We start from the raw sequence: 22,947 nt of genomic DNA, 5'->3' as shown, positions 1-22,947 counted from the left end.
TAGGTACTCGCCATTCTTGACTCTCCTATGTCAACTGCCATCCTCCTATCTACCATTTTCATATATTTTGAGTCAAGGACAGAGATATTTAGTCTTTTCCTAGATTCAACCTGTCATTACTGTTGTGTCCTTAGCACCAAAGACAGTATCTAGCACATTGTGGGCACTTACATGTCTTTTATGAGTCAAAGAGTTCTTAGAATCTGCTGCAACCTGGGCTCAGTCATTTTGCAAGAATTTCTTTAACATCCATGGTTGTGTAGGGGTTAAAGGTGTGTGTGTGGGGGGGTGGGGTGGGGTGGGGGGATGGCCATCAGGAGGCTACTAGAGGAACCCAGGTGAGATTATGGTGGTTTCTTTTAATCTGTGGGAGCAGAGATGATTCACTATCCTGAGGGCCATACACTTCAGGGTGCTCCATGTTTGAAATTCTTTTATTCTTCTATAATCTCTAGCTCTTCTCCAAGCTCTATTTCTAAAAGTAAATTATAGCCTCCACACCTAGTCATCAGATGGCTGCCCTTCTGTTTTCCTGCAAGGGCGATCAACCAGAACTCAAGTCATTTGCCATGAATTACAGGGAAGAAGCTCATCACTACAGAACACATGGTTCTAATTTACCTTGAGCTCTTCTCTGACCACTCCACCCTTGTTGGATCCTTCCATTATGTATTCTCAAACTCATGTCCACTTCCTTTGCAGCACCTGTTGCAATTTGTCATGCCTTGTTATTGAAATTGTTTTTGATGACTTTAAGCTCCATGAAGTCAGGGGCCATGCCTGTCATCTTTGCTGCCCCCAGCACTCAGCACAGTGCTCAGACAGAAAGATGTGCTGACCGACCGAGTGATGAACGTAGGACTGCTCCCATGTGTGGGGCCAGGCATTCCTGTGCAGGGTAAGTAGCTCCCACACACTGCTCACCTTATTCTACGGCCCGAGCACAGGTACTCTACTACCCACAGAGAAAGCAGGAATTAGTGTATTTGGGAAGACTAGCTTTCTAAACTTGACTCTAAATCATGAAAAAGTGAACACCTGACATGAACTTAATTTATAAATCAGTTTATTTACAGATTTTTATCTTTTCTTAAAGTACATTTCAGTTAACAAATCTATTTACATAGGTGTACATGGGAATTCATCCCAGTTATTTTACAGATCATACATACAAACCACACCCTAAGTCTTGTGTGCAAAGTTGCACTGGATGTGACTATTGGCTGAAAACGACCTGATGACCAGGCTATTTACACATACACAGTAAACGGGTTTGTTTTTCATGTCTGCACGATACAGTACACACGCGGAGGCCAGGCCTCCCAGAGAACGCTTTGCAGTGTGTTTCCCAAGAAGGCTTTGCAAAGTCCGGAAGGAAAAGCTATTAAACATAGGTTAATTAAAATGACAGTACCTCCTTTACATCAGTTTACATTGTTTTCTTCACATTTTTATAATACAAAGATATTTTATTGAATTGCTGCACAACCAGTTTAAGATGATTTGTAAACATGTAAATTCCTACAATTTGCATTAAACATCATTGTAGTTTCTATCACTTGCTCTTTGAATTAATGTTTATTCACTAGTATTGTTAAGGTAGTAAAAGAAGATGTAAGTTTGAACTTCTTACGGAAAGTTATGAGTCTCTAATGCTGTGCGAGTACACACTTTATTCAAGTATTGCAAAAAGCTAAGGCCACTTTTTTTCAAGACAAGAAAGTGAACAAAATTGTTTTTATCAATAGGCCACAACACTCTTATGAGCAATGAAATCTCTTCTGAAAGATAATTTCTCAGAGACCTGTAGTCACAGAAGGGATTTTCTTTTCTTTTAGATAAAAGAAAAACAAATTACCTTCTTTGTTAACTACTTTTGAGCTCTTCCCACTTTTCCCTAGAGTAAAAATTCCTGTTTAGACCTGAAGAGGGAATCTATACCCTGTACTTGTTTAACCCAGAGCTAAGCACCCTGGATAGCACAAATTGTTTTGGACTCAGAAATAAATCTGAAGCCTTTATGTTGGTTTACTACTAAATTCTGAGTGCTATTCTAAAAGATATTACTGCTGATGCAAAGATCTTTTTCTTAGAGGAATTATGAAGAAAGTGAAAGAGGATGGGAGTGGGGAGAGGAACAAAGATTACAAAGAGGGAATATTTAGGTTCATGGTTAAGAGGCAGAGCTTGATTAAAAAGATCCCAATATGGAACAAGTGGCTGGGTATCCATAGTTATCATTCCAACCCTAACAATTATAACGCTTCCAATTATATCCAAATGGTTAAAATAGTAAGAAACCTGCTAATTATAGATTCCTTTGTTTTCTGCTACCAAACTATGGATAATCATTTTTAGCCAAGAGTAAGACTGGTCAGGAATCACTCTCATCTGGAGCCCAGGGCTCCTGGGCCGGTGAAGACAGCGGGAGCGTGTGGGGCTGCTGCCACCACATTCTTGGCAGCATTCTTACCAGGGAACTCTCAGCCCAGACTGCTGACTCCACAGACTTTACAGTATTTCTTTGCTTTTCTGGAATCATAATGCCACAAAAAATAAAGAAACTTTCTTATTAAAAATTGATTTAGGTCCAAATTATAAGGATGTAGAAAAAACAACCTATATTCCTATTATATTGTTTTTATATTCCTTTACAAAAAATTAACAGCAGCTGTAACGTTTCAGGTATTGTAAGGACAATGCTATCTTACAAACGGCTGAAGGATGTAGACAAGATGTTGTGCCGTCTTCCAAAGCTCACAAAGCGGACAGAAAAGGCCTTTGCTTTTCCTTGGCCCCATGAAGCACATCTCCACTCCACTGGTCAACAGCCCCAAGCGACCCTCGCTTCTCTTAGTCAACTTGCTCACTAAGGCTAGGAGACCAGAGCTCCACCTCAAAGCCCAGAAGAAATGCTGGCAATACATCAATCCGAGCGTTTCCCGAGACCCAATCACGTTTAGTCAGTGCTTTCCTTATTTGTCAAGAGCTATCACACCAGTCATTGTGCAAAATGCAAACAGTCCAATGTTATTTCGGTAAGTTTCTCATAATGACAAGATGAAACCGAGAGGAATGGAAGTGTGCATAGTGAAACATCTGAGACGCAAAGGCAAGTCAGGAGGGAAGATGCAGAAATGAACGAACGTGCACACTTAATGAATACGCCATCTTTGGGGTTTTTCTAACATATTCTGAAGCTATAACATTCCAGGATATTTGTAAATAGGAATGCAGTGGATGTCTTACATCATGCTTCGAATCGGGACCTTCAATATTAAGGCATTTACATTCACGCCTAAGATTATCCACATTCTTCTAGGTACTTGAAGGACAGGACTGAGGAAGAGGAATCAGTCAGGAAGGCAGGGCACCGATGTCCTGAGAGCATTGCACATGCTCTAATGTAGCAGCTGGAGTCTAGGTAATTTTTCAGATACAGGTAACAGTTGTGAGAAGCAATGCTGCAAGAGGCAGAACTGAACTTTACAGTGTCTTTCAATCATGTTATCTCATTCCTGCTACTGCAGGCGATCTTGGAAAAGCCTGTCTTTTCTTCACTGAATTAAACTGCCTTCTTTGATGTGTGTGTGGTTTTGTTAAAATTGGAGGATTCCTGTGCAAAGACCACGAACCAGAGAAGCTTCAAGACGGAAGCAGAACTATTATAAGAAGAATCTTTCGCTTCTGAGTAGGGACACACATTTTCAACTTAATAATTTATCTTAAAATAAATTAAAAAAATGTTCCATAGCACAAAACAAGCACACAAACAACAGACAATATCTTTTTGTCTTTGGTGCACACACTCATTTCCTAAATCATTCAAGTAACGGCGTCTCTGATTTCTTGGGGAGGGATGGAGCTGAAAGTCTGAAGGCCAATGAATGACTTCCACTGTTGCCATGCCTGGATGCCTGAGATGCTCTGGAGGGCCTGCGATTCTGGGAGCAGCAGCGGAGGTTCAGAAGAGAAGAACAGTGCGGGGCAGGCAAGGGGCAAAAGAGCCAGCCCTGCATCGGTCCTTTGAGCCCAGTCTTTAGTGGGGGCATTCTTTGTTCTCATGCCCATACAGAGAAAACTAAAAATAATGCAAAGATTTACAATTCTTTAGATGGTGCTCAGAAAGCAAGGCTACTATTAGTTTCTGTTAACATGACAGTCCACTTGGTGCTGCTCAACTACAACGATGGAAGAGAATAGTCTTCAAAGAGAAAGGAACTCCAGGATGTGAAATAGGCACTTGCTACTAAACTTGCCTATTCAGAAGTGGTTAAGGACTTAATACTGTTTAGAGACTATCACAGACCAGGATTACATTTCAAAAATGGTAGGATGCATTTATCTATATACCTCTCCTGCCTGACTTCAGACTCAAGAAGCAATATCCTAGTCTAAGCTACGAGGTAAGTCTGGTGTTTTCAGCCCTCATCTGAGACCCAGTAGGGGTGCTAACAAGAGGTGTAGAATTAGATACTGTGTGTCCACATCAGGTGTGCAACCCTGCCTACTAAACACCAACACTAATCCAGTGGACAGTCTCTAAAGGCAGAGGCTGTAATACCAGATATACCGCATTGTCCCGTGGGCTCCAAACCAGTAGTCTTTGAGAACAGGTACCAGGTCCAGAAGCATTCTTGCTATGATGGAGATGGGGTGTGTGTCAGGAGGCAGAAAGGCCCAGGACTCATATTAGCACTCAGTGTTCGATTTATTTGCAAGATGTCACACAAGTAGCACTCTCCCCTGTTTTTCACTGATTTGATTCAGAACATCAATAGTATCTCTGATCAAGGTCTCAAAGATCCCATCAGCTAGTTGCATCTTCACACACAACTCATCTTCATCATAGTTCACCCACTGTGCCTCCTCTTCATGGAGCTCTTGCACCTAGAATTTAGAAAACACAAAGGTTAGAAGTTACCATAAAAGCTAGGAAATGTATTATATTTGATGGCTTTGCAGTCCCATCCATGGGAAAACAGGCCAAGGAAATAAGCCAGAGAAAAAGGATAAGTTATATGATTCTATCAACAAACTTTCAAAGTTGCAAAAAATATCAAAAAACTCAACTGCCAACTAAAATAAAAGTGGTTTCAAAACTGTCAAAATGGAATTTAACAATATTCCAGTATTTTATAGTTAGTAAGGATCGCAAGCATGTTGTCTATGTTAACAGAAGATAACGTGTATGAGAACTTAAGGAGGAGAGAAGAAAGCAAGTTACTAGCTATATAGCTTTACAATTATAAAACACATATATCCAAAGACAATGCTGGATATGATTCTGAAGTATCTATACTAGTACAGTGGGGCCTTGACTTATGAGTGTCCCGACTAACGAGTTTTTTGAGCTACCAGCTGTCTCTCGGCCGATTTTTTGCATTGAGTTGATAAGAGTAATTTCAGTTAACGAGCTCCTTAACGAGCTCGGTCTCGGAACGAATTAAACTCGTAAGTCAAGGCCCCACTGTATATATAAAAGGCTAATATGCAAAGTGTTCCCTCAGGAGTTCGACCAGGAGACCCAGAGTTCGATCGCTCTCTATGATGTGCACTGACCACCAGGGGGTGGCACAGAATGAAGGAAGGCCCCTGGCAGCTGGCAGCCAGGCAAGGAAGGCCCTGGCTAGCAGCCAGAAGGCCCTGATCAGCCCTGATTGCCGGCCAGGCCTAGGGAACCTACCTGTGCACTAAATTCGTGCAGCGGGTCTCTAGTTATAAATAAATGAATAAAATTTAATATGCTTTAGAGTACTTTAAAAAATGTACTATTGCTTAAGCTTATTTTAAAAAATCACTGTTATACAATAATTGTTTCTTTTGCATTTTAGGACTTTGGGATTCCTATGGTAAGCCACAACTAATCAAATTAGAACTGCCCAAAATTTTTTGCTTGTTTACAATAAACATTTTAAAAGCTACTTATAAAAGAAACATATCAGACTTATTATATGTAATGATGCCAGTGAGATGGAGGCTAAGTGGGGAAAGTAATTATAAACCCCGATCCAGCCCCAAACTCAGCAGTTATTGTAGTGATAAGGGTGTCTAACTAGAAGTCTAACTGGGCAAAAAAGCCATGACAACAGGCTCCCGACTTGCCCTGATTACAGTGACATCTTGAAAAAGACAGAGGAGGCGAAGAGGGGAATGTAGTTCCCATTACGAGGAAATGAGAAGATTCCTGGGAGGAAGAGACCACATCATCCAGGAGCCTGGGCAAGCAAGAGGGAAGAGCAGTGTTGGCCAACACGTTCCCTTGGCCAGGGTTGACAAACACACGATGAGGTGGCTGCTCCGTTCTTTCTCTTTGAGGGGGGATGTTCGAAGGATATGGAAATATTCATTCCTTCATTCCCTAACTTATGCTCCATGAACAGATATGCCACCCAAAAGGACTCTTTGGTCAAACACGTTTAGAACACTACCTGTGCGAGTTTCACAATGGACATGAGCCTATTAAAGAGAATTCCACCAGGAAAGGACTTGTTTAACTCAGAGTTGCCTCTATTTGTTTTGTGTGGATATATAAGAAATATTTTCACCTACTAAGGAACTGGTGCTTATGTAACAGCCCAATGCAACACTTCCCAAGCTGGTGCTGAGAGAGAACCATGTTCTGGGAAAGCTAACAGGTGTGTCCCCCACAAAAGATTTCATACCTCCTATAAATTTGTTTATTTGTTCAAACCAAGTTGCACAGCTTTCCTTTTTTATGTTATCTCAGCCGTTAGCATTAAATCTGTTCTCTGAGCAATTTCCTCCCCAATAACATTTGAAACGCATTGTCCTAAAGAAGTCACTTTGCCCTCACAGTAAAAAGACAGGCTCAGGATGTTGTCCCTTAGACTCTCAGTGTACCCTGATGAGCCCCCACAGTGCTCTCATCAGTAGCAGCAAAAGCTTTGCTTCTCCTTAAGAACAGAAGCTATTCCCTCTCAGCTGGTGAGAACTAACATGTTCTCTGTTGTGCTGTGGCCACAAGAAAGCACAAAGCCAACTTGGAACTTCACCTATGGCAACCAAGGGATCTTATAACCTGCAAATATGCCTCCATTTTTCTCTTCTGGTTTTTAGAGTCTATTATATTCTATTACAATTTCCCCTGCTCCTGAAGATGTATGTGTGTGAATCAATGTGCGCTATATATAAATCAATTAAATCACACTAACAAATCAGTGTAACAATAACTTCATTTTCCTTTTTTTCAACAGGGTATTAGCTGGTAGGAAAGAGAAATGTGGACAGAAGTCAGCAATACCTGTCAGGTCTTCCACCATATCCTTTGCACAAGATGAGGAAATAGAGATGTCAGGTAGGTGGATTTGTACTTTTTTGATTAAAGAACAAAACAACTATCAACCTGGAAGGAAGGTTCTGCCTGCAGGACATGGGCGCTTCTCCCTCTGTGTTCCCAAGCTCTCCTGTTCCTGCTCCACTGTAAAATCATCCCATGGAACTGTATTCTGTGAGCCCCTCGAGATTTTTCTTTTTATTTATGATTCCTCAGTGACCAGGACGGTATTACAAATAGGTGTTACATATCTGGCATATGGATTTTTTAGTGAGTGCTAAAAGGCTGTCTGTCTTTGGCTCTATCCAATACACCATTTTTATCTATGACCTAGGTCCGTGTTCGGCAAACTGCGGCTTGCGAGACACATGCGGCTCTTTGGCCCCTTGAGTGTGGCTCTTCCTAAGCCTTATGAGTACCCTAATCAAGTTAATAACAATGTAACTACCTATATAGTGTAAGTTTAAAAAATGTGGCTCTCAAAAGAAATTTCAATCATTGTACTGTTGATATTTGGCTCTGTTGACTAATGAGTTTGCCGACCACTGACCTAGGTGAAAACAAGCATATCAATTTTAGAGGTACATGAAGCTGGGAAATACAACAACCATGTTAGAAGAAAGAGCCCCAAAATGTATTGGTACCTTGGAAAGATGGGCCAAAGTTATCAAGATGAAGTAATAAAATAAGATCCTGTACTTGGGCCCAAAAAATTACTACAAAAGCACAAGTTGAGATTTTGGTCTTAGGGTTTTTCTAAGCTTTTGTGGGTTCCTTGAGAATAATACAGATGAAAATAAACAAATGTTATTAGAAACTCTATGAATCAAAGTACAGTTCTTAAGAAATGTGTCGCTAGGCAATTTCATCATTGTGCAAACATCACAGAGTGCACTTACACAAACCGGGATGGTATAGCCCCCTACACACCCAGGCTACGTGGTATAGCCTATTGCTCCCAGGCTCCAAGCCTGCACAGTCTGTTACTGTACAAAACAACCTAAGATTAAATCAAGCACAAGAGAAAACGATGTAATCAAGAAACTCAGTAAACTGGAGATGTATGAGCCATCCTGTCTTACAGTAAACCTTTTTTTTTAATGAGTAGCAAGAGTGTACTCTAAAATAACAAGAAGTATAGCATAGTAAATACATAAGCTAGTAACAGAATTATGTACTGTACATACTTATATGTGCTACACTTTTATACAGCTGGCAGTGCAGGTTTGTTTACACTAGCACCACCACAACACATAATATTCTGCGACAGCTAAAATGTCACCAGCAATATGAACATTTCAGCTCCATTATAATCTTAATGGGACCACGGCTGTATATTGATTGGTCCATTGTTGACTGAAACATCGTTATGTGATGCTTGACTGTATAGTATATAGGAAAAAAGAGGAGGGTGTATGACTGTGCTAATGTAAGCAATTCACAAAATATTACATGGTCAGTTCTGAGCACTGTATTTACAGAAGGGCACTGACAGAGCTAAAGCTGATATTATAGAAGGGACTGAGAAACTCTATCAGACAACAGGAGAGAATACCAATGTTTAGCAGGGAGAAAAAGACTCAGGTGAAACATGGCAGATGTTTCAAAGGCGTGTAGGACGAATTAGAATTGTTATATAAAACCTCAAAGCAAATTAGAATTAAATATGTAAAGATCAATTTAGGCTTAACATGAGAATTTACCAACATTATAAGAAGAAACTCAGAAGCTATCCAATACCTTATCAGATCATAAGGGGATTCAATCATTAGCTAGGTGGTTTTGCTGCAGGATTTGAATGTTAAGTGCAATTCTACCTACAGTAGGAATATTTTTCAAAGTTACTGTATACAAAGGACATACAAAAGTTTGTCTAATTATAGCAGTACTCCCTTATTCACGGTTTTGCTTTCTGTGGTTTTAATGACCCACAGTTAATCTTGATCTGAAATATTAAATGGAAACTTGTAGAAATAAACAATTCAGAAGAGCAATTATTTATTATAAAGAGTTTAATATAATTTGCCATGTCAAAGGGGCTTTAAAAGGGCAATGGTCCTTTTGAGGCCACCCCTCCCTGTATGGACTCCATCATCCCTGCCTGTTCACTCCAACAGTTACCTCCTCCTCTGCATCATCAAATTTTCTCCTTTGAATTCCTCCTACCAGCCTATTTCTCTCCAGCAGAAAAAACCCTCTTGTCACCAATTCCCTCTTTACTATTTTCTTTACAAAAAATACTCCATTGAGTTAATTACTGTGAGGATCAAATAAAGCATGAGAAGGATGATGAACTGTAAAACACTAAACAAGTGTTTATCTGAGTAAATGAAGCACTAGAGAAGTACATACTTGGGGAAAACTGATCAACTTAAGTATTACTCATTTTTAATTATATGAATGTAAATATAGACAAAATAGGAAGTTCAGAATGAAAATATTTAGAGATAATCCTGAACCCAGTAACATCTGAGTTTCCTAAAGTTCGACTCAGGAAAAAAGGACGAAAGACCTTTTTTTTCCCCTTTCCTTTTTGTTTGTTTGATAAATGTTTTTCTAATGCTAGAGAAATGTATCACAAAATAGAATAAATCCTACCCAGCTAAAATTCTGAATAACAATGATGAAATAATGATTGCTAATATCTATTGAGTTATGTGCAGTGAACTGTTCAACATAGACATACAAATGCTCATTTAATCCTCTTAGTAATTTTATCACCTCCATTTTGCAGATAGGGAAATGAGGCACAAAGGGGTTAGTTAGATGACTTGTCGGAGATTACACTCCAAATAAGTGGCAGAGCAGGGACTTCAACTTAAGAGACTACACCGGTTTCTTCTCAATTCAGTTCCTTAAATTTTGCTTTCTTAACCTTTTATTTCTCAAGTCCTCCACACCTACAAAATAGTGTTAAATATTCATCTACTGAGTTCAAAAGAAAGCAATTTCCAAAACTGAGGAGCAGAAATGCAGCAGGTGAAAGCTTTACGACATTACTATTATAGACTTAAGGTCAACTCTATTCCCTTTCCTTGCAGGACCTAACTACATCTGGTTTCAGAAGAGATGGTCAAAATAAAAACAGCTGTTATATATACTGACCAGGATATGATCCACTCGGTCTCTTTTCTTTCTTCCAAATTTCATCATTTTCTGCCAATCTGTTTTGTGGTTTGGCTCCTTTTTAAGACTAAACAACTTGAGTACTTCAGTTGCTATGAAGCTCTGTAAAAACAAGAGGAATGAATAAAACACAAAATTTCTGAGATTCCATGCTTATAATAATGCAGCAAACAGATTTATGCTAAAAATGTAACATGTATAATAAAGAGTATACAAATTCCTTCCACTTACAGTTCCACTTAGCAATTTGAAGAGAAAAGCATTCCAAAAGCTCAGACTTTATTCACTTAAAGAATTTTTGTTTTTACACAACATAAAAAAGTAAAACCCACTGATGAATCTGCAAAGAAAAATCACTTTAGAGGTTCCCAACCCAAGAACCACCGCTAGCTGACTTCAAGCTGGCAAAAGTAGTTAAGAAAGCATTAAATAAATCTCTGACCCTAAAAAATCCAACATAAATTTGGGAGCAATGTCATGTGAGCAAAGTACAAGGCTTTGGCTGGGATAGTTTATTTTGAAGTATCAAGATTCAGTTAAACTTTAAAAATGTTAATCAACACTTCAGTATGAGAAGCCTAATAATTTTACTGCTAGCAACATTAGGATTATCATCTTTCTAAAACTTTATGAAATGTTATTTCAATATTAAAATTAGTGGGAAGCATCATTGTGAAATATATTAATATACACACTCTGATACTGCTTATATATATCATGTATCTTGTGTTATTTTCAACTTATTTGTTATTAATAAAATAATTTTTATTTTTATTACTTTTTAAGTATATTTAAGGTCTATTAAATATATATTTAAGTATATATTATTACTTATTAATTAAAAAACAATGTTCTTAATGGAGGAATTGGCACACTTATGAATCAGAATCATTTGAAATGATTCTCAAACTACAATTGTGCTCCCCAAACTCCACTACTCCCTGCCTAAACACACACACATTCAAGGATGTATAAACTGTGGAAGGCTGAAAAAAATGAAGTACACTAGTGTTTTGAGAAAGCTCCCCAGGTGGTTCTGATATTCCTCAAAGTTGAAAATCATTTTAAAAGTTCCTTTTCTTTAAATTAATCAAATTTATCTTTAAACCCCCCCCCCTTTTTTTTTGCTACTTACCTTAATCTAAGCAGAGGCTAGAAAACTTTTTCTGTAAAGGACCAGATTATAAATATTTTAGCAGGAAAGTAGCCCTATAGACAATATGTAAACAAATGGATGTGGCTATGATCCAATAAAGCTTTATTTATAAAAACAGGTGGTGGGTTGGATTTGACCTGTGGGCCATAGTTTGCCTACCCTGATATATTAAAACCCGTCAGTACAAATATTTTCAAAAGCTTTCCGTAGTCAATAATACTGTACTGTCTGATACATTTAAAAGTTCCTAAGAGAGCAGATCTTAAAAGTTCGTATCACAAGGAAAAAAATTTGTAACTATTTGTGATAACAACTAGACTTATTATGGTGGCTTTTTCATAATATACACAAATATTGAATCACTATGTTATACATCTGAAACTAGTATGTCAATTATATCTCAAATTAAAAAAAGACTGTTGTTTAGGCAATGCCATCACATTATATACCGGGATAATGTATATGAACAGTATTAATGTATTTTGATAGTTCACATATACTCCTGGATGATGTAAGAAAATACACCAATAAGATGAGTAACTAGATGAGCAGGTATGCTCTCTGGAAAAAGAAAAGCTTTCTATGATCAACTAAGTTTAGAAAACAACTCTAGAGCCTTGCTCCTCAGAGTGGTTCTGGAATCAACAGCATCAATGTCACTTGAGAGCTTGATAGAAATGCAGAATTTCAGTTCCTATTCCAGACCTACTGAGTAGGAATCTCCATTTTAACAAAATGCCCAGATGGTTTATATTTTTTATATTTTTATTGTTTTTTTTTATTGACTTTTTACAGAGAGGAAGGGAGAAGAATAGAGAGTTAGAAACATCGATGAGAGAGAAACATCGATTAGCTGCCTCCTGCACACTCCCTACTGGGGATGTGCCCACAACCAAGGTACATGCCCTTGACCTGAATCGAACCTGGGACCCTTCAGTCCGCAGGCTGACTCTCTATCCACTGAGCCAAACCAGTCAGAGCTGCCCAGATGGCTTATATGCACATTTAAATCTGAGAGGCACTGCACTGAAAACATCACCTTTGCTAAATTAAAGAAACATGTAAATAGGCAGAGTTTCCACCAAAGTAACTTTAAAGCTGGTTTGATGGGAGTCCTTCTAGCTTCAGTCACTTCATCTTTTCAGGGGCTTCTTAGATAACAAAGTATTTTTTATATATCATATTACTATCCCACATATTTCAAAACCACATTACCAATTTGAAACCTCCAAAATGGAAATCAAATATGGAAAGGTAACACCTATGTGTCTAGGGCGGACATGTTTGATATATATGTTTTCAGATGTACTTCTAGAATATTACACTTATCTCTAAATTACCAAAAAAACATCAAAAATGCCTAAGAGATGCAATAATTTATCTCTCTGAGAATTTCCTAATTTTTTCTTAGACATTATAAATTGTATATATATAGGAAATGACTTTTAAAAGTTATGTTTTGTTGCCCTGGCTAGTTCCTCAGTGGTTAGAGCGTCAGCCCTTGGACTGAAGGGTCCCAGGTTTGATTCTGGTCAAGGGCATGTACCTCGATTGCAGGCTCAACCCCCAGCCCTGGTTGGGTGGGTGCAGGAAGCAACCAATCGATGTGTCTCTCTCACATGGATGTTTCTCTCTCTCTGTCTTTATTGCCCCCTTTCCACTCTCCCTAAAAATCAACGGAAAAATATCCTCCAGTGAGGATAAAAGTTAAAAGTTATGTTTTGTTTTGCAAATCTTGCGGATTCAGGATTCCCTCTTGTCCCCTCCCTTCCACTGTTCATGTTTTCAATGAATCAAGTATTTACTGAATACCCAGTATGGAACAGGCTCTGAGGACAGAAAGGTGACTAAGACAGGGAGTACCTGCTTTTACAGCACGTATAGATCTGTATAAGTGAACAGCATTCAAAAAGGAGATACTCTATAGTTTGCAGTTTACCTTGATTTCATCAAGGTTATTTGGATTTTTCACTCGTCGGAAATAATTAGAGTTGATTCTGCATGGCTTCATCCAGACAGGTTGATTCAAGTTGGGATCCTCAGCAAATATTTCCTCAAAAATCTCTTTTGTTAAATCAAAAACCGCCTTAATAGAGAAAAAATAAAATAAAATGGCTAAGAACCCAAATTTCAGACAAGAGGGAAGTTTAAAGTTAGAATTATCCTTCCAAGTTACATACCTGTTTGTAGACCCTTTTACTAGTGCTTTCTATATCGAGACCCTTACTGGCACAGCCAAGCAGCTTTGCAGGAATACTGATGCTATGAAGATCATGACCTAACTCTTTCCATTTCCAAAGTTCTTCTGCGGCACTGTGAACAAGGACTTCTACTTCCTCTGCAGTATGTGGGACTGCCAAGAGTGGATCACATGGCTTTTGGGGAGGTCTTTTAGGTTGTGCCATTAGAGGTACAATTGCTTCTTCTGCTTTGTTTTTTTGGATCTTGTGAGAAGAGCTCAAACCAAAATCTTCATCAAACCAGTCTTGATCATCTCCTAACGCGCTCAGGAACTCACGGCTGATCTCAAGTTCAGCAAGTCTCTTAGCAAGCTCTTCCTGTCCACTAGCACCAAATACTGGACTCTCCTGCAGAAATGGCACATTCAAATAGAACACCTTTTAGTGACCTCAGATCACTTAAGGTTTTTTGTGTGTTTTTTTAAGACAAAGCAAATATATTTGTATATTTACTATATCTCTAATAAATAAGCAAAACAAAAACTATATGGTGGTTACTAATTTAAGAAAAAAACTATCCTCTGTTTCATAATTCTGTTTACATAAGCTGAATTTTTATAAAATATTGATTAGTTTTTGTTTCCTTTTTGTCTCATTATTATTCTGTTTCTGTAGAACTGTCTGGTTTCTGAGATTTGGAAATGGGATAGAAAATTTCTCACCTTAGTGATTATTTGGCTCAAATTACTCAAAATCATTACTTTTGTTCAACTGTCCATGGACAACCCAAACAAGTTGATGGTCTGAGAAGATGCCATAGTGGATATAATTCAGTTTTACCAGAATCAGTATCATAACTGGTAATCTTTGCAGAACAACGATGACTGAGTAGATATGGGGACAAATAAATTCATAGGCAAAAAAGAACTGGGTTGAGAACCACTGTAAAGCTCCATGGGAAATCTGTTCAATGAATCTGAAAGGGAATCTATCTAATCTGTGGGCAGTATTCAAGGGTTGTCAATCCAACATAAACCTGTCAGTGTTTGTGACAACCCTATAGTGACCACTCATGACATAACAGAGGACAATTATACTTGACAGAAAAACAGTTAAAGGCCTTTAAAAACTAGTACACTGATCTTCATCTAATAAATAACCTGCCACACACAAAATCTGAATTAAAATGCATGACAAAAGTGAGGTTAACTGACATTTCTTCTAGGCAAAATACTTACAGGTCTGGGACACATATCTGGAGAAGAAATCTCTTCTTTTTCATCATCCAATTCAGACCTTAAGAAGTCACCTGGAACACTTGGTGATTGTTCCTCAAGATTTGGAGATAGGCCTTGGGGTGGTACTTTCTTTTGATCATCAAGAAACTCCTGATTGCTGAGCTGAATTTTCTCATTCCTAGCTTTTTTAATTTGTTGTAGTTGACTGACTGTGTCTGTCACAAAGACTTTGAGTAAACTGTCTGTCAGTAAGCTGACTGTTTCTAGTTGTTGCTTTGATTTTTCTTCCTCACTTACTGATGACCTCAGCTGGGCTTCCAACTGGTTCTTTTCTCTGGTTAAAAGATCCAAAAGTGGGGTAGAAAGTTTTTCTGAAACCTCAGGATACAGGTTCTCGTCCTTTTCTGCAATCTGCTGTTGCTTCTTTAATTCTTCAGAAAAGGTATTGTCTAAAGTATCGTCTTCTACAGCAATGGAAACATCTTCTGTGGCACCAGAAAGAAGGTCTTTGTTTTCCTTTGAAGAAATCAGTGAATCCACTGGAGATTGCTGGTGAACATGGGCTTCAAGTACCTCAGAAATGTCCTGTAAATGGTCTGTTTCTATTTTAAGGCTTCTATCAACTGAGGCTTCAATATCGTGCACACCAGGTAAAGATTTCTCATACAAATATTCAACTGCATCCTTTTCTCTATCAAATGTGGAACCCTCTGCATCTTTTTGTTCTTGATTATTGTATTGATATTGTTCATCTGAGTAACAGTCTTCTTCTTCATTTATGTCTACATAGTCTTCAAAGTTTTCTGGAATTTGAGATATTTTTTGTGGAGGAGCAAAAATACCATGCTTCTCTTTGCACACAAAGTACACAATGCCATCATATGTTCCATTGTTATTTCCTTCAGGTTTATCCAACTCCACTCCTGCCCAAAATCCTTTAGCAAAACTAGTCACACCTTTGAATCGAAGAGTTCCCGGCTGAACATTGCCAATCAATACCCTATCACCAATGTGGAAATCAAGTAACTCATCTGCAACAGGAACTGAGGTCAGAGAAGAGCATTCAGTAACCCCCTGTTCATGCTCCACATCACTGCGCTCCTTACTTTTCATGAGCTCAGTAGGAGACTTGAGTTCTAACAGCCTTTCAGAGTGGATATTGCTATGAATAGAAAGACTTTTCTCACTGAGGCACTCACTGATTTCACCATCAGTACCAAAGCTGTTGGCTTCACTTTTAGAGCTTCTTGTTGGCTGTAACCTATCTCTGCAAGACTGAGTGTCTCTCCTGAGTGACAACAATGACGTTACCTCAAAGTTACCTTTACACAATTCAGCTGATATGTCTTTCTTGACAGAAGACACTTCAAAATCTTCAGAGTATGATATCTCTTTAGGAGCAAGATGTTCTGACAAAGACAAGTCTCTTTCCTTTATGTTCTTTTGTTGAAGAATGCCTCTTTCTGATTGGATGTTTTGACTATGATCCATATCTTGATCTGATAGTCTCTCTCTCAATTCTTTTTTATCAAGGTCCTCAATGGCTAAGCTAACAAAGTCTTTCTGAACATTTACAGCATCTAAAGAAAGATCTTTCCTTGAAAGAATTTCAGATGAATCTCCTTGTTCCAGGTCTAGTTTCAGTAAGACATCAGACTTCCTAGATTGTTTAAAATAGGCTTCTTCAACTGTACTCTCCTCTAACTCTGTGTATTTTACTTCTTGTATTTCTGAGTTTTGACTAGCTTCTTCTTCAACCTTGGCATCTGACACATCCAGAATTCTATTAGGGGCATTTAATTCTTTGGGAGGAGGTAATGAAGGTATATTTTCTATAGAATCTCCAGATTCTGCTCTGATTTTCCTTGATGACCTAAGAATTGGTGACGAAGTCTGAAAATGCTCTTCTATTCGACTGTCCAATTCAATTACTCTCCTGGCATAAGCAGATAAAGACCTTTCTGATACTGATCTCTCAGAACCTGCCAATGCAGCATCTAAAAGGAAAGAAAATCACATAAAAATTATTTAATCACAATTTCTCAATTTCTGGAACCAATGTTTAAATAAAAGCCAAATCTTAGTTAATAAACACTTTGGTCAATAAATCTGACCTGTTTTGGTTACAATATAAGGTAAGTTTTTCCTTTAAGAGACTATACTGTAGCAACAATAGATATTTAAAATGACTGAAAATTTAAAGTTGGAATAATTTCTTACTATCCTAACTTATAAAGTGAAAAAAAAAATGGATCTAAGTTTATGGAGGCATTGATCTGCATGATCATTCTCAAATAATGCAAAAACAGAATTTTGTGACAAATACTATATGTTATATACTACATTTGTCTCTCACTCATATATATATGCTTCTAAAAGAATGAATTTTCCTGAGGATTTTAACTAAGCTTTTGAATATAAAAAGCGGAAAGAAAAAAGATAAACTATTTCTGCAAATATAACACTTTAAGAGCTAAAATAGCAAAATAAGAAGAAAATAAGTACAGATGTGCTAACAAACCAAGAATTAAAATTTGAATTCAAATTGCTTATCTCACCATTGTTACAAGGGAAGGTTTTTTTTTTTTTTTTTAATATATTTTATTGATTTTTTTACAGAGAGGAAGGGAGAGAGATAGAGAGTTAGAAACATCGATGAGAGAGAAACACCGATCAGCTGCCTCCTGCACATCTCCCACTGGGGATGTGCCCGCAACCCAGGTACACGCCCTTGACCGGAATCGAACCTGGGACCTTTCAGTCCGCAGGCCGATGCTCTATCCACCGAGCCAAACCGGTTTCGGCACAAGGGAAGGTTTTTATGCCTGTTTTATTTCCTCATTGACTAATACTTTATTTTTAATAATTCTTATCTTTCTTTGTATTAAATAGAAAAAATATATTATATATAACCATTTACCCTGAGAATAGTATAAGTTGAAAATATACATAAACAGAAACAGAATCTGACTAAGGAAGAATTTAGAGATACTGATGATACACTCAGCCATTTTAGATTAATGTCTCTATGCCTCAGGTTTTAATCATAAATTTGGAACAATAAAGACAGATTCATATAACTGATGCATAATCAAGAAACCACTTAGAAGTATAAAAGTAACTTAAAATATTAAATAATCTATTATCTTTAAGAAATTTAATCAAAAAAGCTGAAAGGGAGAATTGTGTAGGCATCAGTATAAATCCTCAGTCTATGTAGCAACAGTGTCTATTTTTTTTCTAGTTACATACCAACATGTTCAGCAATAGACTCCAGGGATCCTCTGGAACGTTCTGAGTCCGTTAGTGATTTCCAATTCTTTGCTGTTTCAGATCTGAAGTAGAAATTAATGAACAGTAATAAATGTAAGGCTGATACTATAATAACTAATAACAGAGCAGTCAATTCTTAGAAGACCACTTCTTTCTTCTTATCCACAGGGGTACTTCCAACCTTTGCCACTTTCATCAAGCCTATGTCTGACCCTCATCACTCTCAGTAGATGATCTTGCCTCTTTTAATGAGAAAAACAGGCCATCAGCATGAACTTTTTTGTCTTCAACCTTTAACCTACAAATTTATCTATAATCACAGCCATTCCAACCGTCTTTCCTCTTGTATGCAGGAAAGAAAAAGGTGTGTCTCTCATACTTGTTCAAAGCTAATTGTTCAAACCTCATTCTGCCCCAAATCACACACATTTCCACAGTCTCATTGATGATACTCCTCAATTATTGATTCTTTTTCCTAGTCTTTAGTCCTTCATTCTGGAAATTCCCCCCCTCAACTTATAAGTATGCCTCAAGACTCAAAAAAATCTCCCCCTTAATTCTTCATTCCTCCACCTCATGCTACTGTCACTCTTTTGGTTTCTAATCCTGCCTGTTATAATGTTCTTAAACGTTGCTATTTTATTATATTTAGTACTTGGTATTCTCTCTGAATGCATACCTTCTTTGGGTTATGTTGCTATATTTTATGGCTTCAGCCACCGTCTATATGCTGCTCATCCCCATATATCTAACCCTGACATCTTTCCTGGATAATTCCACTTATGAACTACAGGCAACTCAAAACTAACATTTTAAAACCAAATCATGAACTTCTCACAAAAAGATACCTGAGGATTATAGCTTTTAGGTTAATGAAACCTTGACCCAACCAACTACTTAAGAGAAACCTGGGAATTATCCTAGATTTCCCCTGCTTCCCTATCAGTCAAGTCCTCTTCTTAAATATTCCTGAAATCTATCTCCTATTCTCTATTCTTATTACTGCTGATTACTTGAGGCCTGGCTTAGACTACTTTCTCCCTACTTCTAGGCTTATTCCTTCTATCTTTCCTTCATATTGTAGTCAGAAAGATCTCTCCACACACAAATATGATTGTATCAATCTCTGATAAAAATCCTTCAGTAGCTTGATTAATAAAACTCTAAAACCATTCAATAGTATATTATGTAAAAATTAAAATAAAATTTACAGTTTATAATGAAAAAAAAATATATGTAACAAAAATACACAAAAATCCAAGCATAAAAAATCCTAGAAAGAAATATATCTAATTGTTGACATTTAGATTTTTGGGAGACCTAGGTACGATATAATTTAAACATTTTTTATTGCTTTCCTGAATATTCTAATAATAATAATAATAACTAATACATAGTACTAATTATGTGCTAGGCCCCATTCTAAGTTAAGTATTTTAACCCTCATAACATGTTCATTAATAAGGTGTTATTACAGGAATATAAATCTCTATTAAAAAACTGAAGCACAACTCTGGCCAGTGGGGCTCATTTGGTTGGAGCGTCATCCTGTACACCAAAAGGTGGCAGGTTCAATTCCCAATCAGGGCACATACCCAGGTGCAGTTCGATCCCACTGAAGCACATGTGGAAGGCAACTGATCAGTGTTTCTCACATCGATGTTTCTCTCTCTCTCTCTTTAAAAATTAATAAAAATTTTTTTAAAAAATTAAAAAAACAAAAACAAAAACTGAAGCACAGAGAGGTTAAATAACTTGACCAAAGTTGAAAAGCTAGCTGGTACTGGAGCCAAGATTCAAACTAAAGTAATGTTAATTTAATTGTAATGAGTCTGTATTACTTTTGTAACAAAGAAAAACACTTCCAAAATATTTTTTTAAACCTAAAAGGCTTTACATCTAAAAAATAAAATAGAAACTACTAAAAATGAATATAAAGTTATCACAATTTTTCTTTGTTTTTCTATTTGCTTCTCACTCCAGCAAAATGTTATGTTCAGCTTCTATTATATGCTTTTGGTCATTCATAAATACCCTTCTCTCTGAAATGTCCATTTCCCAGTCCCACTGACTGCCTAAGCCCTAGTCATTGTTCAAAATTTAGTTTGAATATTACAACCTCACTTTTTTATATGCCATACTAGAGGTCTGGTGCATGAAAATTCGTGTACTTGGGGGGGGGGGATGTCCTGGACTCTCCCACAGTCCAGGAGCCTTGGGGGATGTCTGACTGATGGCTTAGCTGCAGAGGCGGGAGAAGCTCCTGCCACCACTGCTGCGCTCACCAGCCATCAGCCCGACTTGTGGCTGAGTGGTGCTCCCCCTTTGGGAGCGCACTGACCACCAGGAGGCAGCTCCAGCACTGCCCCTCATCACCCTGCTGCCACCGCCCCCCACCGACCGGTCATTCTGCTGGTCGGTCGATTTGCATATTAGGCTTTTATTACGTAGGATAGGATTATGCATTCCTATGTTGCTACTCAGTTTCTTCTGTATATGCATTTACTGGTTGCATAGTATTCTATCCTGAAAAGGACCATAATTTATTGGGCTATCCACTCATTTTTGGACATAAAGATTGCCTCCAATGTTTTATTAATATAAAGGATATTGTGATAAACAATATTCTTTCAAATAGAGATTTCTGGTAGCCCATATTTTCTCAAGCTAGATTTCCCAAAGTGGAATTATTGAGTCAAAAGTTACAAATTTTTGCCCTACCCGGCTCAGTGGATAGAGCATTGACCTGCAGACTGAAGGGCCCCACGTTCGATTCTGGTCAAGGGCACATGCCCAGGTTTCGGGCTTGATCCCCAGGAGGGGGCGTGCAGGAGGCAGCCGATCAATGATTCTCTCTCATCATTGATGTTTCTATCTCTCTCTCCCTTTCCCTTCCTCTCTGAAATCAATAAAGAATATTTTTTTAAAAGTTACAAATTTTTTTTTTACTTTTGAAACATTGCCAAATTGTTTTTCAAAAGGTCTATACAAACTTACAGTGCTAAGATTAGCAATATTAGAGAATACTATTTTCATTGCACCTATCAGATTTCAGGATTCAAACTATATTTTAAAGTCTGTACCTTATTATAAATTTGATTTTTAATTATATCATATATAATAATTTTACTTCAGTGAAACTAAAAATATAAACCAATATTTTTACTATTACAATTTCACAGTTACTTAAGATAGCTTCTACTAAAAGTCTTTCCTTATTCTTTTCTCAAACAAGGCAGAATATAGAGAAGTTATCAAAAATTTCTACCTGTGTAGTGGAAGGGGCTTGATCTTGGGTTTTTCAGAAGCTGAGGAGAGCGTTTTAATCTGAGGCTTGGCTGTTGGTGATGTTTCCAAATCTCGGCTAAGCTCGGCTTCAGTTTTCTTAATGAATTCATCATATGACTAAGTTTAGGAAAATCAGAGGAGTCACTATACAGAATTTTAAAAACTATTTTAAATTATAAAATAGTGTATTTTATAAAATATAAAACAATAAAATGTAAAAATCTTTCTCCCAACATCAGTATTGTTCCTGAGATGTCTATCAACAGTTATTTGTAAAACCTTCTTGAAATAGTCTATGTATAAGCAAGACATAGAAGTGTAATCCTAATATCAATTAGGAAATGATAAAGTCTCAATCTGTAGAATCTTAATACTTATAAAGCAATAATTCAGGCCCTGCCACATTAAAAAACTTCTTTAGCTGATGTAATTACTCTTTAAAGGATGGCCTAATACTTCCCATGGACTTTTAAAGAAGTTAGCTATTATGCTGAGTTTCGATGGCAGTATGCTTAAGGGGAAGCACTTACTAGAAATACACATCCTGAAGAGAAAGGTGTGGTTGGGAGTGGGATAGCTCCGAATCGCAGAGAATGTTTCCTAGTTATTAGCCATTCTGTAAATAAAACTTTCCTCATTTATAATTCTAATTTGTATGAAATCTAAGGCAAGCTCTTCATATATTAGATTTCTCCTTAGTTTTCTAAGCTAAAAGCCCTAGTTTTACAACTCTTACTATCCATATTATCTTCCTTTGAAGTCTTAATGTTTTAATAAAGTAACTTCTGGTATTAAACATATACTACAGCTAGATTATTTAGCTCACTAGGTATATATGAGGATGAGGATGTCTTAGATCTGAAAGCGATACTTATATACTCAGTAAATCTGTGATCAAATAAAATCCAAAAGGCTCTTTTCAAAATGTGAATCGCTATGATTATATATTTCTCCATTATATACTACTAGAGGCCCGGTGCACAAAAATTTGTGCACTCGGGGGGGGGAGAGGGGGGGGTCCCCCAGCCCGGCCTGTGCCCTCTTGCAGTCTGGGACCCCTCGGGAGATAACGACCTGCTGGCTTAGGCCTGCTCCCGGGTGGCACAGGGCAGGCCCAATCCCTAAGTGCAGCCCCTGGTCAGAGTCAGAGCAGGGCCAATTGGGGAGTTGGGGCGCCGCCCCGTCATACACAGAGCAGGGCGGATCGGGAGGTTGCGATGCCACCCTCACGCTCAGGGTAGGGCCGATTGGGGGGTTGGGGCACCGTCCCGTCACACTCAAGGCAGGGTCGATGGGAAGGTTGCGGCGCCACCCCCTGTCACGCACAGAGCAGGGCCGATCAGGGGGTTGGGGTGCTGCCCCCTGTCCACTCACAGAGCAGGGCCAATC

The 22,947-nt window shown here is 37.9% G+C and overlaps 1 protein-coding gene across 7 annotated transcripts in view; it reads right to left on the bottom strand.

Annotated features, from left to right (window-relative positions):
• Positions 1–1,049: 1,049 nt before the first annotated feature.
• Positions 1,050–22,947, bottom strand: part of CEP350 (centrosomal protein 350) — a 115,905-nt gene continuing 94,007 nt past the window's right edge. For 6 of the 7 annotated variants that reach the window (XM_014456060.2, XM_023754000.1, XM_023753998.1 and 3 more), the window contains 7 exons: positions 21,539–21,675; positions 18,250–18,332; positions 14,998–16,994; positions 13,760–14,167; positions 13,519–13,665; positions 10,403–10,525; positions 1,050–4,890 (listed from right to left, as the gene is read on the bottom strand). In XM_014456060.2, the coding sequence (XP_014311546.1) occupies positions 4,726–4,890; positions 10,403–10,525; positions 13,519–13,665; positions 13,760–14,167; positions 14,998–16,994; positions 18,250–18,332; positions 21,539–21,675 (3,060 nt within the window). In that variant the 3' untranslated portion in view covers positions 1,050–4,725. The remainder of the gene's footprint in view (positions 4,891–10,402; positions 10,526–13,518; positions 13,666–13,759; positions 14,168–14,997; positions 16,995–18,249; positions 18,333–21,538; positions 21,676–22,947) is intronic. The other variant, XM_023754001.1, reaches the window with a different exon arrangement.

The sequence above is a fragment of the Myotis lucifugus genome, unplaced genomic scaffold (genome assembly GCF_000147115.1).
Source record: "Myotis lucifugus unplaced genomic scaffold, Myoluc2.0 scaffold_54, whole genome shotgun sequence".
In the NCBI taxonomy this organism is placed as follows: domain Eukaryota; kingdom Metazoa; phylum Chordata; class Mammalia; order Chiroptera; family Vespertilionidae; genus Myotis; species Myotis lucifugus.
The sequence above is the reverse complement of the archived record's forward strand: the minus strand, read 5'-3'. Positions and strand labels throughout refer to the sequence as shown.